The sequence below is a fragment of the Mustela erminea genome, chromosome 8, assembly GCF_009829155.1.
Source record: "Mustela erminea isolate mMusErm1 chromosome 8, mMusErm1.Pri, whole genome shotgun sequence".
Lineage (NCBI taxonomy): Eukaryota > Metazoa > Chordata > Mammalia > Carnivora > Mustelidae > Mustela > Mustela erminea.
Window position 1 is genome coordinate 38,061,135 of NC_045621.1, and position 17,984 is coordinate 38,079,118.

Sequence of the window (17,984 nt, forward strand, 5' to 3'; positions counted from 1 at the left end):
AAGGTGAGAAGTTTTGATAAAATACATATTGTAGGGGCGCCTGGGTGGCTCAGTGGGTTAAACCGCTGCCTTCGGCTCAGGTCATGATCCCAGGGTCCTGGAATTGAGCCCTGCCTCGGGCTCTTTGCTTGGCAGGGAGCCTGCTTCCCCCTTCTCCCTCTGCCTGCCTCTCTGCCTACTTGTGCTCTCTCTCTCTGTCAAATATATAAATAAAGTCTTTAAAATATATATGTGTGTGTGTGTGTGTGTGTGTGTGTGTGTGTGTATAGTAGCCCAACAGTGAATTTATGAAAACAGAGAAGACATTCAGAGCTATGCAAAGTCTCAGAAAACATGCCACCTGTGTACTCTTTTTTTAAAATTGCTGAAAAAAAAATTACCTAAAGATACACTGACTGAAAGAAGGAGCAGAAAAAGAAGCAAGGAGAAGTCACTGCCAAGAAGAGACCAGCGGCACTGATTCACAGCATTAATGTTGCTGTCCTGAAGCTGGGGTATCGTGGTTTTAACTTCTGCTTTTCCATTCTGGTAGTTATTTGAAGTAACAAATAATTTCTATAATGTAGAAATAACAAAATAATGATTTACATAATATAATTGAATAAAACTAAAATAATACAAAGTAAAAGTAAGCATTTAATAATGATAATAAATAGCTATATTATAAAATAGTGAATTCTTCCCTGTTTGAATTAGGAAACCAAGGGGCATAAGAGGTGATGAACACCTTGGCTTAAATATATGGCTCATTGAAGATATTTTATTTTTGGCTCTGACATTTAGTTATTTATCTCTTAAAAGATTTATTTATTTATTTGAAAGAGAGAGCACAAGCAGGGAGAAGGGCAGGGGGGTGGAGGACTGTCAAGCAGACTCCCCACTGAGCTCAGAGCCTGCTGGGCAGGGCTGAATGCCAGGACCCTGTGATCATGACCTGAGCTGAAATCAAGAGTCAGCCGCTCAACAGACTGAGCCACCCAAGCACCCCAGACTCTGACATTTAAAAAGTAAGTTAAAAACACATTTGGAAAGCTTGCAGGTAAATATTAAAATTAAAAACTCTTACAAAGGTCTTCCAGAATAGATGGCAAAAACAAAGAAAATATAGACTAAAATCACATGAAAGTATTCCAAAGAGAAGGAATAAAATAGTATGGCAGAAATAAGGCCAAGTCAAAACAACACATACATGAATGACTTCTTAGAAAACTAAAATTGGAACTGATTCAAAAAGCAAGAGAACATCTGAATCATTTAATGACCCTGAAAAAGCAAAGAACGTGGTCAATATTACCTCTTCAAAGAACAGTAGGCTATATAATTTCATGAGTTGGTTCATTGAAAACATTATAAGCTATTCCAGAGCACATAAAAGGTAGAAAGTTTTAGGCATACTTGTGCCAAGCTGAGATAGCCCTACATCTGATTTTGACAGTACACAGAAACTTACGGACCAATCTCATTCACAAATACAAGTGCAAAATTCTAAAAAGTACTCTCTGCAATGGTATATGAAATACATAATGGTATAAATAACATATCATGTATATATAAAATATATTTATTTATATAAATTATATATCTATATAACAGAAACAAAATATAACAGAATATACATATAAAAGAGAAACAAAATAATTTCCACACAATTTAAGATTCAACTTGGTTTCTTTTTCATAGTGGTTGGACTGTAGAAATTCTGAAGCTATTATCCCTGTAGTTTAGTTGAGAAAAAGAGACTAGATAACTGTGGGAGAAGAGAGATGGAAATATTGACAAAGAAGAGGCTTATGGTTTTGGCTGGGGATTAGAGGTGTATCTTACAGACACACGCACACACTTTTAGGTGTAGAAAGAATCAAACAAAAAAAAAGAAGGCATGCTGATGGTATGAAGGCTCTGGCTTTGAGTCAAGAGGGTAGCCAATAGCATCCCAGACTCACTGGCTATTTAAAGGTGACCAGGGTCATGTCATCTGGGTCCTGAAGTTGGGGTGTCTTAGTCTTTCTAGAACAGGGTCAACGAGTCTGGAATCTGTTCTCATTGGCTTTGCAAAAAATAAACACCTCTTTGAGGTTCTTTTCAAATTCTGTCTCCAAGTCCAGTCCTATCTGACCAAAGTTGGAAGCCTGAAAGGAAAAAAAAAAAAAAAAAGCAAACAAACAGACGTTTAAGGATAAAGAATTAGGACTATCAAAACACTTGCATTTTTAAATTTTTTTTTTTTTTAGAGCCCCACCCTGCCTATCCTGAATACTGTGCTTCCCCAGCAGCCAGGGCACAGGGAGATGCTGATGCCACAATACTGAAATGGACAAGCCTCTGCCCAATTCCTAACTTGGACCTGACCGGTGGTCAGGACTGGAGAGCTGATTTTAATCACTGCAAAGCCTGAGCTTGGGATAAAACAGACAGAGATAAAGCATTTCTTGAAAGTCCACCCTCTGAAGGAAGGACGAACCTTCCGTTCTCCAAGGCTGACAGTGGGTCAGGCACGGAGGGGCTCCCTGGGTAGACTTTCCCTCCAGCTCCACAAGCTGACACTAGTTTAGAATTTGTGTCTTCATGAACAGGCCAACTTGTGCCATGGAGGAAGGGAAGGTGGCTGGGTGGAAGTGGAAATCTTCCTTAAATACCTCCCAAGAAGTATCTGTACGAATGATAGTATAAACCAGGATAAACTCAACAGACTACAGTTAACAACCTGTTGGCTTGCACTGCGGGCAAAGGATGAACCCAACACCCTCTGAGGGCAATTCTGGAGGTTTGGATCCCCTGGAAAATTTAGGAGTAAAAAACTCCAAGCATGAGCATCCTGGGAGTTTATTTCATGAAGTTGGATTCCTTTGTTTATTTCTGTATTTCCGAGGCATGGAGAACAAAGTTAACCATAAATCACCTTTCCTCCCCATTTGAACGAGGCAGGATGAGATGGACTGTTCTCTGCACGACTATCCCGCCTGTTCTAGAATTGGGGACAGATTGTTTTCAGGGAAGGATGCTTCCCTCTCCCTGTTCTGTCTGAATTCCTCTCCACCCCTGAAGTTAAGAGGCCACTTTCTTCTGTAATCCAACTCATTTTGAGCTTTCTCTTGGACCAGATTGGTAAAATTCTTGCAAAGTTCTGCTGCCCCAGAAATTAGGGAAAAGTGGAAAGGGGTGCCAAGAGACACCCTTTACCTTGTAAAATGTTTTATGGTTGCTAAAGATGAGGCGCACGTCACGAACAAACCACGCCACTGTGTAAACGTTCTCACTCAGCCTTTCCTTAATCAGGTCCAACCACATGGCTTCCTTAAAGGGTTCTCCATAATCTCGAATCTAGGGACAAAGCCACCAAAAGAATGATATTGGCACCGCCATTATTCCTGGAAGGGATCCAACAGGAACCCAGCAGAAGTGATGATATTAGCACTGGACTTGTCTATGCCAGACATGGTCTAAGCACTGCCACTAGGTTAACATGATCCTACAACAACCCTGTGAGATTGGTACTATAATTACGCCAGTTTTCCAGATGAGGAAACCAAAGGAGGGAGACCTTAAACAACCTACTCAGGATTTCACAGCTAAACAATGGTGGAGGCGGGACTTGAAGTCTCCTGAAAAGAGCTCTAAACCCTCTGCTGACTGTAAGAAAGACATTCTCATCTAAGAGAAGGAGAAACTGAGGTACACACGAGGCAGAGCAAGTCGCCCGGGGCTCCCGGAACCCGAATGCGGAGGGTGGGGTTTGAACAGGGGTGTCCCCCCCTCTAGACTCTGCAACTAAACCCGCTCTTGGCCAATAGCCGGCACCCTTAGGGGTCACACTCCCAAATTCCAGAGAGAGCTTTCCGTCAAAGAGATGCCCAGAGAACAAGAACCATGAAATGTCACTTACGTTATGTGGGGTTTCTGCAAAAAAGGAGCTTTGTGGATGACAGTAGGCCTTCAAGAGGAGGAACTCACATTTCTGTAAAATGTGAAGAGAGCTTTAAAGGGAAATGCAGCTCCGAGAGAGCGAAGCCGGGCCTGTGCCCAGACAGACAGGCACAAGAGGGCGCAGCTAGACATGACCGGCTGTCCAGCCACATTTGCGAAAGAGAAAGAGCCGTGGGGTGCATCGAACTTTGGACTTTGGGCGCCGAATCGCCATCCTCGGAAGCCAGACACTGCAGGCTCCCCAACTCACCAACCGCTCCTCAGGCTGCATCTGCCCCTCCGGGACCTCAGATTCCCCGTGACACGGCTGCCTTCCCGAAGACTCCTTTATCCGGCAGAAGGTGCAAGTCCACGGGCTCCTGAGAGGTGAGGGATGAGTGAGCAAGGGCCAGGCCCCTGGAAACAGACCCTGTTCCTACAGCTGCCACCGTCCTCCCTTCAGGCACGGCCGAGGGACAACACAGCTGGGAGGTGAGGGGGACACCTCCCGGAGTGTCCAAGACCCCCCAAGCAGGACTTGAGCCCATGACCCTCCTCCCATTGAGAGTGGCACGAGGGGGCTCAGTGCACGGAAAGTGGTGTCAGGGTGCATGGTGGGCTGTGCTTCCCCGAGCTGAGATGCCCTGCATGTCATACCCACGTGTCAAAACTGGGGCTTAACCCCTGGGGACCCAGGTTTCTATCAGTCCGTTGAGCCCGTGGTAAAATGCAGGAACCAGGCCATGTTTCCTGTCTTTTCTGAAAAAGCGCGGAACGTAAACAGCTGGTGTTTCCCATCCTCATTCCGCAGGGATGGGAGTCAGGGTTGTAAAACTAGGAGAGGATGCTCGCCAGGGGCAGTGGCAAGGTGGAGGCAAGGTGGCTGGGTCACAGACTTAGAAGTAGAGTCTGCCACGAAACCACATGGAACATAGACCCCATCCTCTTGCTCTGGGTCATACCTGAGCCATGATGCTCACAGGTCCTGCTCTTCTGCCTGGAGAAGAGTCACTAGAGGCAGAGCCTGGGCAGAGTCTGTGTGCAAAAGACAAGGCTGCGTCTCACTAACCTCTCTGCCTCTGCAGATGGGATGTGACAGTCCTCATGAAAGGCTCTTGGACAAGTGTCACAGCAGACCAGTGGTCCGCGTCTACAGCACACCTCACATTCCTTGGAGTTTTCTCCCTAGAAGCGGAGAGAATGCAGCAGCACTGGGATCAGCCCTGATACTGAGGGGCTTTGGAACATGCCATCCTTGTGTGTTGCTCAGTGGAAGTTTCCAACCTGCCTGACCATGGTGCTCTGGGAGGTGGCTGATGGGGGACGAGCGTGGCCTTTCCTATCGCAGACAGGCAAATGGCAAGAATCATCAAGCTGCCTTTGAACCACACCTTGCCAGAGCTGGAAGGGATGGAGCACGCTTTAAGCCCTTTGTATACAAAGTGTGGCCTGAGGACCAGCAACATCAGCATCCCCTGGGAGCTGGCTAGAGATGCAGATATACTGAACTGAAATCTGTTTTCACAGGATCCCAGATGTTTGGAAGTACATGAAATTTGAGAAAACCCAGCTTTTGGCAATCTTCTTATTTTACACGCTTGGAAAGGCGAGATGTCTTTTTATCCTGCAGAGTCGATACAACTTACTACCTGAGCCAGACTGGCACCCAGGCTGCCTGTGCCTCTGGGTTCAGAGCTGTCCCGTCCACTGTGTGCATACAAGTGTGCCGGGCAGACCCAGAACGGTTCCTGACGTATGGCCAAAAAACAGAAACATAAAGACAGAGAGCTGCTGTATAAATCGGTCATTTCATGAGCCTTTAAAATCATTGTCTTTTTCATGGCCTTAAAATGTGATCCAGTAAATTCTACAAGCGATTTTTACTGCTGGATAAAATCTACAGGCAGGAGCCCCTGGTTCTACTCCTGACCCCGCAAGAGGGACAGTGGGGCTCCATACATAAGAACATGTTTTCTCTGTACTAAAGGTAGGAGGCAGGAAGAGGCATCTTTCTGGGTGTTGAAAAGGTGGGAAATAGACCATCAGGAGCTGGAGGAAAGGACTGAAGGAGCTGGGGATCAGTCGTATCTAAGGAGAGAAATCCTGCCACTACCCTCGACTGTCCACGACACAAGTACAAGGACCTGGCTGAGGACATAAGGGATGGAAATGTTTTGTCCATTCTCAAACCTAGGCACTCAGAGGGATGCCTGGGTGGCTCAGTCGGTTAAGCGTTTGCCTTGGGCTCAGGTCATGGTCTTGTTGTCCTGGGATCGAGCCCTGTGTTGGACTCCCTGCTCAGTGTAACATTATGAGTGAGAAGGAACTATAATATTGGGACCATTGATTAATGCTCTGGATTTAAAATATCTTTATTGTTTTGTTTGCTCATTACAAAAGTAATAAATGGACATTTTCTACCTGTACATAAACGTATAATACGGAAAACATTGTCTTATATAATCCTATGCCAAAAATAACCAATTCATTCAGATATATTTTCAATCATAGACCTACATAGTCACATAAACAAAATCGGGTTCCTTCTACTACTACTACTAGTTTAAACTTCTGAAACTTTCTTGACTTTAGAACCTTTGAGTGGTTTTCTATTGACTAAGGAGGAGTCTATAACCATGCTTTTTTTTTTTTTTTGAACACCCATCAGTAGATGTATCCATTTGTTTTATAATAATGATGGCCATTTGTATTCTTCCCTAATTTTTGGCTATTACAAGGAGCACCCCTGTACACATTAAGATATTTCAAATCAGCATGGAAAAGATATTTTATAAAATAAACAGCTTTGGGGGACCCTTTGGCTTTTTAAACTTTGAATGAATCCAGCCAAGGGTCAGGGCGGCCTCCAGGGTGACATGAGAAAGGCACCATTGCCTCTGCCTAAGGTTTAGATCAATGGGAAGTTCATGAGTGAGATTTGTATCAGGAGGGCATATTGAAGCAAGTGAAGAGGGTTGAGGAGGAAGAGCACAAGACAATGATGACTGCCATTTTCACCTGGAGGGATGTTCTGCTGAGCCAAAGCCCAGTTCAAACACGATTTTGTTTTGGTACTGTTGATAGTGAGCATGTTGAATTGAGGAATAGTTATGTTCGATCAAGGATGGTCTTCTTGCTTTTCCACATACTGTTCTTATCTACCTCTATTTCATAATTACTTTTCAAACTAGAGCACTCTATTTCTGACAACTTTGGTCTGTATTCATCCCAACATCCAGGTCTAAAACACATGTACATCATCAGTTTCTGTCCTTTTATTTTAAGAGTTATTTGTGGCCCCGTATCAAATGAACTGTGAAATTATGGTGGCACATACATGTACCAGTGTGCCAATGCTATTGTCATGAGGATGCAATGCCTAAAAGTAAAGGTGACCCAGGGCTGGGGAACTTGAGGACTCAAAGGTAAGCCTTTGGATGCAGAGTCTGCAATACGGAGACTGAAAATGTGGTAGAAATTCACCTGCTCTTTACCTCTCTCTTGACAATTCTTGGAGGACAGACCAAAAGTCCTTTCTGAAAGAGAGAAGGGGTCAGTGATTGAGGTTATTCTAGAGCTTCTTCTTTTGTCCACATCGAAGTTTCCACTTCCTAGTGAATATTTGTACCGGGGCATCCTACTCAGTCTCAAACCCAAGGTGTCTGAGAGAAACATTAGCTCCATCCTCCAATCAGTTCTTCTGGACTTCACTTGACAAAATAAGTTTTTCCCCCATTGCTCAAGCCCAAGACCCATTAGTCCTTTCCAGTTCTTTTCTCACCCATTTTTTCCTCTCCACTTTTCCTGCTGTAGGTAAAGTCCTTATGATTCCATCCCAGTGATAATTTTTTTAGTGTTTTGGGGAGGCTTTGTGTTGGGTTCTGGGATCACAAAGACCACTAGCTTTGTTTGTTGCTCACAGGATAGAGTGTGAGCCGGGGAAGTATAAACGAGGGACTGACTGACTGCATGACAGACAGGATGGTCTGGAAAGGTGTCACCCAGGGGTCCAGATAGAGTTGGGTATGGAGGAGGTCTTTATTGGGCAGAGGGTGCAAGGAAGGTCTCAGAGGTCTGTGTCTCTATCTGGCTTCCTCCTAGCTCACCCCATCTAATACCCCCAGTCTAAGCTTCTTAAAACTCTCCAGACCTCACCCTCATAGCTCTTTCCTCACATTTAACATTCTCTGCTGTGGGTACCACCACTCTGCATTTCTAACTTTCTCACCCACAAATTTTTCTATGAAAAATCTAGCTCTTTCTCAATCATGCTTTTGAATCCTAAAGGAAATTCCTTCACATTTCTGCTATTGGAATTCCACTTATCCTTCCAGGAATTAAACCCATCACCCATCTGTTCCCTGTTAAATACCTCCAGCAGTTCTCCTAAGGTCTTTCCTCTGCAATATATAGTCTCCTTCCATTTCTTTGTATGTGCCCGTTTTCCTTCGATTTCAAATTCTTTTGGTGTGAACCAAACCCCCTCCTCATTCCGAATGCACTTCTCTGAGGAGCCTGTAAGATAAAGATGGACTATTCCTAGATCCAATTTCATTCTCTGTGAATTCACCCTAAACCTCAAATCCCTAATTATGGTTGTTCCACCTGCCTGGGTCCAGAGAGCCTCCCTGTAGGGAGGGGGCAGTAGCAAAAGAGTCTGGATTCCTCCTCTCTCAGACTGAAGGAAGCCCTAAAACCTGCAGGAGTGGTGTGGGAGTAGGAGAGGATTTGCATTTTTTGTGACATCTACATGAGGCAAGTAGTGCCTTTGGGTTCATGGATGACTTCCTTGTGGGAGTAGAGTGGCCCAGCTGCCAGGTTACCATGACACAGAAAACTAAAAATTCTTTCTTAGCAAGCACTTCTTTCTCAGGAACCTCGCTTGCAGGGATCATTTTCTGGGTGATTCAACACACTGGTACCTCTCTTTCTTCTAGTGGTTTTAGGGGTTCCAAAGAGAAGACTGAGAATCTCACCTTGTTTCAATTTCTCTTTGTATAAAATCCCTTTGGCTTCACCACAGGTCACAGGAAGCTCAGGAGAGAGAAAATCTACAGTTTCATCTTCAGGTTTTTCTGAAAGTAGAAAGGAAAGTAGAAGAGTGTAGTGTTGCTCAGTCTTCATTCTCTTTTCTTCATGGATTTTCCTTTCCCTGAATTCTGATAATAGTAATAACAATAATCATGTAAATGGCACCAGAGACAACCTCTGGTTAACTGGCAGGGGGTCTTCCATTTTAAGAGGCAGGTTAGTTAACATGGACAGAGAAGTTTCCAATAAACCAAACCATTGCCACCAACATTACATCAAATGAAATGGTTAGTAAAACATACAACGGTTTTAATTCATAAGCTAACTGGCCATCACCTAAGTTTCCTTTATTTCATAAGCATCCTGCTTATCCTTCTGTGTGAATAGAAGTTGCCTGCTCAAAATATTTCGTGGTGCACATGTGGCTAGAGAAAAGGTTTTTTTCCTATAATCTTATCTCCTGATTTAAACCAAGGCAACATGAGTGCGGTGCTTAGCACTGAGTTACTATCGTCAGTCTTCATTTTTTGCGTCCTTTTTCATTTTATTATTTTTCTGTTTCTTTCCCTATGAATAAAAAAGAAAACCCACAAGAACTCTAGACTAATCTGCAAATTGCACATGGAGAGATTTGGTAACTGTGAAACCCTGAGTGGGGATGTGGGATATTGATTTAGGAGAAGAAGTTATAAAAGTTTAAAATAAATATCAACAATTCCTGCTTCTTTTTGTCCCAGCCTCACTGTAGATGGATTCATTCCAGAGAGACTGCAGGAGCTGTCTCTGGGGGCAAGGAGAAAGCTCTTCCTATGGCTTATGTTGCTTATACAGGACGTTACTTGTGGAATAAGTCTAGGTGACAACCAGTCCAACTTTCTCAAATACTTATTAAAAGAACCAAAGGGAGGGTCCCCTATGTGACTCAGTCAGTTAAGTCTCTGCCTTCAGCTCAGGTCATGATCCCAGGGTCCTGGGATCAAACCCTGTGTCCAGCTCTCTGCCCAGCAGGGAGCATGTTTTTCCTTCTCACGCTGCTGCTCCACCTGCTTGTTCTAAATCTAAATCTAAATCTAAATCTAAATCTAAATCTCTCTCTCTGTGTTAAATAAATAAAGTCTTTTTTAAAAAAACAAAAACAAAAAGAAGTGTATGAAAAAGAGAGCACCATTGGAAAAAGAACAGAGCAGCATCAATGGTGAAGAAACCATTAGTTACTTTGGAAAGATGTGAACTGGAGTCAGATAAGAAAGCAGAGATCCCTGAGGACTGAAAGGATGGCTCCCCTGAACAGAATGATAGAAGATGTCCAGTCTTGGAAGGACAGGGGCTATATAGCAAGCCTGGGTAGGAATAGGGGGTAGGAAGAACTTAGTTTCAAGAGCCAGCCGGAATTCTCGCATGGAATGGCCGGCTCCACTACTTGTCTCCAGACTCTGGCTACTCAACTGATATGGCCCAGAGGATGACAGCTCAGCCTCAGGAGCCAGATTGGCTGGGCGTATAGTCTTGACTATGCAATTTACTTGCAAGTTTATGTTAAGTGCATATTATTGTCAAAGTTGAGTGAAAGATTTGTCCCTGGGGTTTCCTAATGTGGGTGACAAGGCAGAGCCACAAGCAACTTTGGACTACTGCAAACCCCAAGGGGGATTAGCAGGGCACTGGGGACCTTGTATAGTTCTCTGTCTCATGGAACTAATTTCTTAATTCCCTATGGTAAATACAGGTCCCAGACATCCTTGTAAGCAGATGCAGGAACAGTGGGTGGCGCTGGCAGTTCTGGGCAGCAAGCCAGGGTGCAGAGTTGTGGGCACAAGCAAGACTCTGTCCTTTTCTTGGTGTAGGCAGCTTACCAAGTCAGCCAGGACCTTGGGTCCTGAGTAGTTCCAAAGCCACCACCATGTATCTAAGGAGGGACAGCTCTCTGATCTGTTCCCAATAATTTTGCATTTGGCTTATTCTTCCTCTTGCAAACAGGCTTTTAAGGATGGAACCCTGAGGAGAAGGCCTGCCTGGAGCTCTCCCACATCTATGAGATCACCATTTATAAGTGTGAGCAAACAGTGAGGAACCTGTTATGAAAAGTAAGCAATTAACAAAGAGAGTTCATGGGAATGAAAAGCATGATGGAGGAAACAAAAAGAAAGCCTAACAGAGACAAGGAAAAACAGAATGGAAAAAAAGTAATTACTGATTGGATAGATGAACATAGGGAAAAGGCAAAAGGTGAGAATCATTCATGGACAGACATAGCCTGGGGAAAGGTCTGGAGCTCCATGGTAGTAGTCATTGGAGCTCATACTGCATTGTATGAGTAAACTGAGGCTCTGATATTGGTATTCATACTTTGCAAAGAAGAACGGATAAAGTATTGATCTGACAGTTATTTAAGCATAAACCCTGTGAGGCATGAAGAAGTTGGACGTAGAACAATGAGCAAGATTGACTGCTTACTGATCTCATTTGCCCTTCACAGAGTCAACAGTTAATTATAGTTGTGACAAGTGCCATGAAGAAAAACAACACCGGGTTCTATGAAGTAATGTCAGGGAGACTCATCCTTGCCTGCTGGGACAGAGAATGCTTACTTCAAGTTGAGGCCTGAGGGTGTGAAGCAAAGGGAAGTTGAGCAAGGGGGATTATTAGCTTTGGGGAGGGAGTGTATGAGGGGGGACACACTGAGGAAGTCCTGAGCAGGAAAGGAGGACATAGCATCTAGTTTCAAAATGGCCCATTCTCTGAGAAATCAGGCTAGTGGGGGCACTCAGCATGTGGGTAGGGGTTGGATTGTGGGTGTGGGTTATGTTGTGTTTCTTGACCTAGGTGCCAGCTACATGTGAGTTTTTCCTTAGTGTTAATTCCTCAAGGTGTACATTTATGGTACATGCATTTTTCTTAGGCCTATTACACGAGCGCTACTCAACATGTGATGTGTTGAGAGATAGCAGCTTGATCAAAATAGAATCAAGGCTCTCAAGGTTGTAGCATCTAGCCTTATGTTGAGCTCCATGCTGGGTGTGGACGCTGCTTGGGATTCTCTCTCTCCCTCTCCCTCTGCCCAGGTGTCCCCCGGGGAGCTCATTTACTTTAGTCACACTCTCTCACAAAAAAAAAAAAAAAAAAAAAAAAAAAGAAAAGAAAAAGAAAAAGAAAAAGAAATGGATATCAAGCCACCTCCACTGAGATGGTTTGTAAAGACAGTGTGTTCAGTGTCGCAGATAATTTATAAGCTCCTTCTTTTTGCAGACCTGCCACAGACTTGTCAATGGCCCCAGTCTGTGGGCCCTACCTCAAGTAGCACCTGTTCTACCTCAACAGTAAATTCAATACATTCATGGGGAAAAAAAGACCAATGTCACTGAACCATAAAGGGAAGGGAGAATGAGAGGAGATAATGCTGAAGAAGTGTCACAAAAGCAGAAGAAAAATGAATGCAGGCAGAAAAAGAGGAGGGGGAAAAGGAGGAGGAAGAGAGGGGGAGAATGACCCCAAGAGGTCTCGGAGTGCAGGGGGCAGAAGCAAGCCAAGGGGCTGACCCACAGAGACCAGTCCGGCACCCCTGTCTATCACAGGAACAGAAAGCTCAGCTCTCTGCAAATAGGAACACCGTCAGGGCCTTACTTCCCTAAGAGTTTTCACCAAATTTTACAATGAAGGAAGTAGAAGTTGATGTTAGAACTTGATTCATTTTCTCAGTCATTTTCTCTTAAGCATTTTGGGTCTTTGTTGGTGGATTCTGTGTTGAAGAATCCATCCCAGTGGAGAAGTTGGTGATTGGGTAGGCAACCCAAGGTATGCACTGGCTTTCACCTGGAGTGTCAGGTGTGACATTTTGTTAGAGCAGAGAAGAATGCAGGTGAGATACCTATGCAGAGGAGGACAAGGATGGGAAGGAAAGAGAAGAAGACAGGAAGACAATCAGCTGCTGGCCAGGGTGCCATGCAGTCTGATGGACAGTCCCTGCCTCTGGCTTACCCTTTGGAGGAATGTTTTTCTGACACTTTCTTGTTGAACTTGAATCAACATCTTTTTTCCTTTTCTTCTCTAAAAAAAAAATGAAAGAAATTAATGTCATCTATAGTTTGAAACAGATTTTTATGTTTTCTATATCAACTATTTTAATGTAATTTTTTTTCTGTCTTTCTACCACTTTGGAGAAACAGGATAGATATGAGTCTTGTGAAATGAACATTAAGTAATAATAAGTAAAATCTAACAAAATAAACATAAAAAATAAAAATAAGGGCGCCTGGGTGGCTCAGTGGGTTAAGCCGCTGCCTTCGGCTCAGGTCATGATCTCAGGGTCCTGGGATCGAGTCCCGCGTCGGGCTCTCTGCTCAGCAGGGAGCCTGCTTCCCTCTCTCTCTCTCTCTGCCTGCCTCTCCGACTACTTGTGATTTCTCTCTGTCAAATAAATAAATAAAATCTTTAAAAAAAAATAAAAATAAAGTTTTATCTGCATTTGCTTATATATAATTGTCTCTGGCTCCTTTCATTCTACAGTGGCAGTGTCCAGTAGTTGCACTGGAGACTGTATGGCCGACAAATTTTGAACCATTATCTGGCCCTTTTAGAAAAAGTTTGCCAAGTGCTGGCTTAGAACAACCCAGTTGTACTTCTTCATGTTACTCATTCATCACAAGCTAGTTCCGTGTCATTGACATACATTCATCATATGCAGTTCCATGTCATTGACATACATTCATCATATGCAGTTCCATGTCATTGACATACATGGATCCTGGGAACAGAGCAACCTCTCTCTAGAACACTGTTGGTCCCATGGCAGAGAAAAAGGTGATACAAAGGTTGTTAAAGCTTTGGCTTTGAAGTGACCTTCACACCTGTCCACATTTCTTTGGCCAAGTCAAGTGAATGGCCACACTGGAGTCCACAGGGCAAGGGTTTATAACCTTCTGAGATATCAGTGAGCAGTAATACAATCTATCACAAGCAAGATGCAAAAAGATTCCAAGGAAAACATGGGTGGAATATCATTCTTTGTTTTTAATCTGTCAACACAGAAAAGTTCTATTATTTCTAGTTTTGGTGGAGGTGGAGGAAAAAGAGCACCTGTGCGCTGTCAACGGGAGTCTAAAACGGCAACAATATGATCATCAGTCCGTGCTAATTTTAAATATTGATTTAGCTACTTCACATCTAGAAATAAGCCATTAAGAAATACTCTTAAGAGTGTGTCCACTTTGAGGATTGGTGCCACTCCTCCCATGGAACAAGCATGAATCTGACAGAAGCCCTCAGACCCATTGGAACAGTGGTGACTCTACTAACGGAAATGTAAACAGTAGACACTGGGAAGTGGTCATGTTGAGTCCACGTGGCACAGCTGAACTGACCTGCTTGTTGAGAGCACTGCCTTAACTTCTTTCCACAATCACTCTCAGTCCAGAAGCTCCTTGCTGTCTTGTCTGCTCTACTCCCTTCTACCTTTTCCTTCACATAATACCCAACCCTGTGCCTGCCCCCTGAGAGGCCCTCCTACACTGAGCAATCGGATGGCAGATTCAGTCCCCAGCTTACCCTTTGGTCCAGAGGTTTGGACACATTCAGTCCTTGCCTTTGGGGCCCTTGTCATGATCTTAGAGTTCCTGGTTGAATCACCTTTCCCTTCAGTTGCTTGATCCACCGCATGGAGTTTCTCTTGGATTCTGGGCCTAGGTGAGGCTGCACGTGGGATAGCGATTTGTGAATAGTTTAAATGGGGTCCCCAGTGAACTGCTTCCTCCCCCTTTAGGGACTTCCCCTCTCATACCCCAGTCCTCAACCTTTCAGGAAATCCCTGTACCCTTGTACTTCATTTTTAATGTTATTTTCTTATAGTTATTCCTCTTTTTTGTGTGTAGCTTTTTTTCTTTCCCAAACTCACAATACTTCATCTTGTTTCTCTTTCTCCCCGTCAACTCCCCTTTTGTCTATTACACATCAACTAGAATGTAAACTTCATGAGGGCAGTGATATTTGTGATTTGCTCACTGCTGAACCCATAGGACCTGGGACATGGACCTGGCACATACCTTATACTCCGTTCGCCTTTGTTGACTGAATATATAAGGGGAGCATATTTTTGAAAATATTAAACTGATGTATTTTTTTATCCTTATGAATCACAATGGCCCAAGGTTCCCTAATTATTATATCAATAAGTATCTGGAAAGGATAGATACTGGCTAGAACTGAGATGTCACTGCTCAGTAGAGGCTGTTTTGGAGACCTCATACTAAATCTTGAAACACAGAACTTGTTGAGAGCCCAAGGGATTTCTAAGTTCCAAAAATTACCTTTATAGGCTAAGAATACAAGTTTGGAGGTCTAAATGTGAAGTTTTCCCAGAAGTCATTGGTAAAGAAGCATATGACAAAGACTAAGTTTCCTCCAGCTGTGGAAGGTGATGGGGTTGAAATCAGGAAAAAGAGAGAAGGGGAAGAAGAGGGCAAGCAAGGAGATCTGAGTCCCCTCCTGGGTCAAACCCGAGACTGAGAGGCCCTAGAAACAAGCAGGAAAATTCGGAGCATGTCCAAAGCAGTGGTGCTTATGTCACGATGCATGTTGGGAGCCGAGGGGAGATGCCCTCCTAGGGTCCTCACAGAATGGCCCAGAATCCAAGGAAATCCTTACTGATTGGCACACCTTGGATACATAGTTTTGAGTAAAAGTATGAAGGAAAAGGGAAGGAGAAATGTAGGAGAGAGAGAGTTCAGGGAGACAAGGACAGCAGAGAGATAAAGCAGAGGAACTAAAAAATGCAGTTTCACAAATTTTTTTTTCCTAAACTGCAAATAATCCAATTTTCATGCATGGAGTAGATACAAGAAAAACAAGCATGAGTCGATTCTGGTGATTTTGAATGCTCAGTAATTCTAAATCTAATTCCAGTTTGATACTGGGAGTCTGAATCCTGCCTGTCCATTAAGACTTGCTTGGTCTATTCATCCTTGCTCTGAGCCAGACTAGACACAGTCCTAATCTCAAAACTGTCTGATACCTCCTATCCAGTTCCACCCTATTCCTCCTACTGATAAGAGGAAAGAACTCTGCTGGAACCAACATGGTGTCTGGGTTCTCCTTCTTTTGTGAGTGGATGTCCTTTAATAGGGTGGTCTAGGAGGCAAGGATGGGACTGTCTGTGCTCCAGGGATACCCAGATGGCCATGTGGCTGGAGGAGGTCATACTGGTTATCCAGGTAAGCCCCTGAACAAGGGAATAGTAGCTTCATTCTTCTTGCTTACTTCTTGGGAGCTTTCTTTCCTGTCTTCTTTTTGAAGATGGAAGATTATATTTTTCTGTCCTCTTTCCTAAAACAGGAAAAAAAATCACTTATGGCTATAAGTATTGATCTTCAAGCTTAAAATATCAATACTTCATAAATAAATTTATGTAAAAATATTCCATTTTATTTGGAAATAAAAAAAAAGAATTGAACAAAGAAGTAATAGATATACCAAATTATCAACATTTCAAATATGCCATTTAAAAAATAAATAAAACAAAATATATAACTTTTTTCAAGTTAATAACCAGTTTTTTGAGAGGAGAAGAAAATACAGAGATTGTTATAAGCCACATATAAGAGATTTACTTAGTTAAAACTCAAGGGTAAAAATCATAAAGGTGAAAGATGAATAGATTTAAATGTTTAAAAAATAAAAAATCCCCACACTTTAAAAAACATCCTTATAATATTAAGACAAAAAATGAGGGAAATTTCAGTATATATAAAATTTGCCTACATAGATAAAATCAAAGATGTGCAGGCTCTAACCAAGTAATTGCACTTAGAAATTAATTCTGAGGAAATCAATTGGACATGTGTGCAAAGATACAAACACATACAAACATGATTTCTATTTTCATATAAAATTAGAGATAGCCTAACTGTCCGTCATATGGGCGATTATTTAAACTAAATTGCTAATTATACAATAATGTGCTGTATAACTAAAAGAAAGAAAAATAGATAACATTGATATGCAGATATGTGTATTAAATATATAATTAAAAAACTGTTTATAAACCCTATAGTGTGAGCTTCTATGTATATATATAGAATGAGATAATGTATGCAGATGTCTAAGGTACATAAATAAACTAGGGGAAGCAGATATGAAATAGGAGTTTCACTTCGTGATTATTGAGAACACTGTATCACACAGACCAGGATAGTCTTATGCTGCAGTACAAACAAAACCACAGTTTGGTGGCTTCATGTTCACAGTGTTATGTCTCAGTCACACAGAGTCCCTTGTGGGACTTGGAGTCTCCTGGCAGCCTTTGCGGTGGGGCTGAGACCCATGCTTCTGGCACCTACCTCCCTCTTCCACACACTTCTGCAGTCAGGGGGAGGAGGTGCAAAGTGGCACAGTGCTCTTCTGTGTTTTGACTCAGAAGTGACCCTAGCACCAGCTTATTGGCCAGACCTGTGATCGCCGCCCTGTCTTCTGCAAAGAGCTGGGAAATACAGCATCCAGGGCTGGGAAGAGAACTGGAAATAATGGTGAGCACTTAGCATTGCTCACCACCATGGTACATGGGGCAGGGACTACTGATTATTCAGCTTTCTCTGGTGTCACTTTTCTTTGCTCATCAAGTGGTTGGATTTTGAGCTGGATACCTGTCCTTCGAGAATAAAAATGACATTTCCCAGCCTCCTTTGCAGTCAGGTGTAGTTAGGTCACTCATAGTAAAGAAATGGTAACAGAATGTCTAAATGCAACCTGCAGATGGTGTCCTCAATGGAGGGGACGCACCCTCCTAGACCTTGCCTCTTTCCTTTGGTGGGAATGTAGACCTGCTAGCTGGGCCCAGTGAGGGGATGCCACCCTCTGGGAATGGTGGTACAATAACTAAGGAGTTTGAGATTCTAGCCTACCTCCACATGGGAGTGAGAAATAAGTAAGCTCTCTTATTTCAGCCACTGGTTCTTGAGGAGAAAGGTGGTTTTTGTCCCACACAGCAAGCCAATCTCAATGGCGGCTGCATATTGCTTTTATAGTGTGGAATTTTTTTTATGTTGAAAAAAAAATCACTATTT

The 17,984-nt window shown here is 43.1% G+C and overlaps 1 protein-coding gene across 9 annotated transcripts in view; it reads right to left on the reverse strand.

The window, feature by feature from the left end:
- Nucleotides 1–1,904: 1,904 nt before the first annotated feature.
- The window catches only part of SP110 (SP110 nuclear body protein), a 33,860-nt gene continuing 17,780 nt past the window's right edge, over nucleotides 1,905–17,984 (reverse strand). For 2 of the 9 annotated variants that reach the window (XM_032355096.1, XM_032355098.1), the window contains exons 10-21: nucleotides 16,183–16,248; nucleotides 14,476–14,619; nucleotides 12,910–12,978; nucleotides 8,880–8,978; nucleotides 8,276–8,436; nucleotides 7,398–7,439; nucleotides 5,553–5,651; nucleotides 4,973–5,088; nucleotides 4,175–4,283; nucleotides 3,884–3,955; nucleotides 3,181–3,321; nucleotides 1,905–2,129 (exon numbers count right to left, since the gene is read on the reverse strand). In XM_032355096.1, coding sequence (XP_032210987.1) covers nucleotides 2,019–2,129; nucleotides 3,181–3,321; nucleotides 3,884–3,955; nucleotides 4,175–4,283; nucleotides 4,973–5,088; nucleotides 5,553–5,651; nucleotides 7,398–7,439; nucleotides 8,276–8,436; nucleotides 8,880–8,978; nucleotides 12,910–12,978; nucleotides 14,476–14,619; nucleotides 16,183–16,248 — 1,229 coding nt within the window. In that variant the 3' untranslated portion in view covers nucleotides 1,905–2,018. Of the gene's footprint in view, nucleotides 2,130–3,180; nucleotides 3,322–3,883; nucleotides 3,956–4,174; nucleotides 4,284–4,972; nucleotides 5,089–5,552; nucleotides 5,652–7,386; nucleotides 7,440–8,275; nucleotides 8,437–8,879; nucleotides 8,979–12,909; nucleotides 12,979–14,475; nucleotides 14,620–16,182; nucleotides 16,249–17,984 lie in introns of those variants that run through there. The other 7 variants (XM_032355099.1, XM_032355103.1, XM_032355102.1 and 4 more) reach the window with 7 other exon arrangements.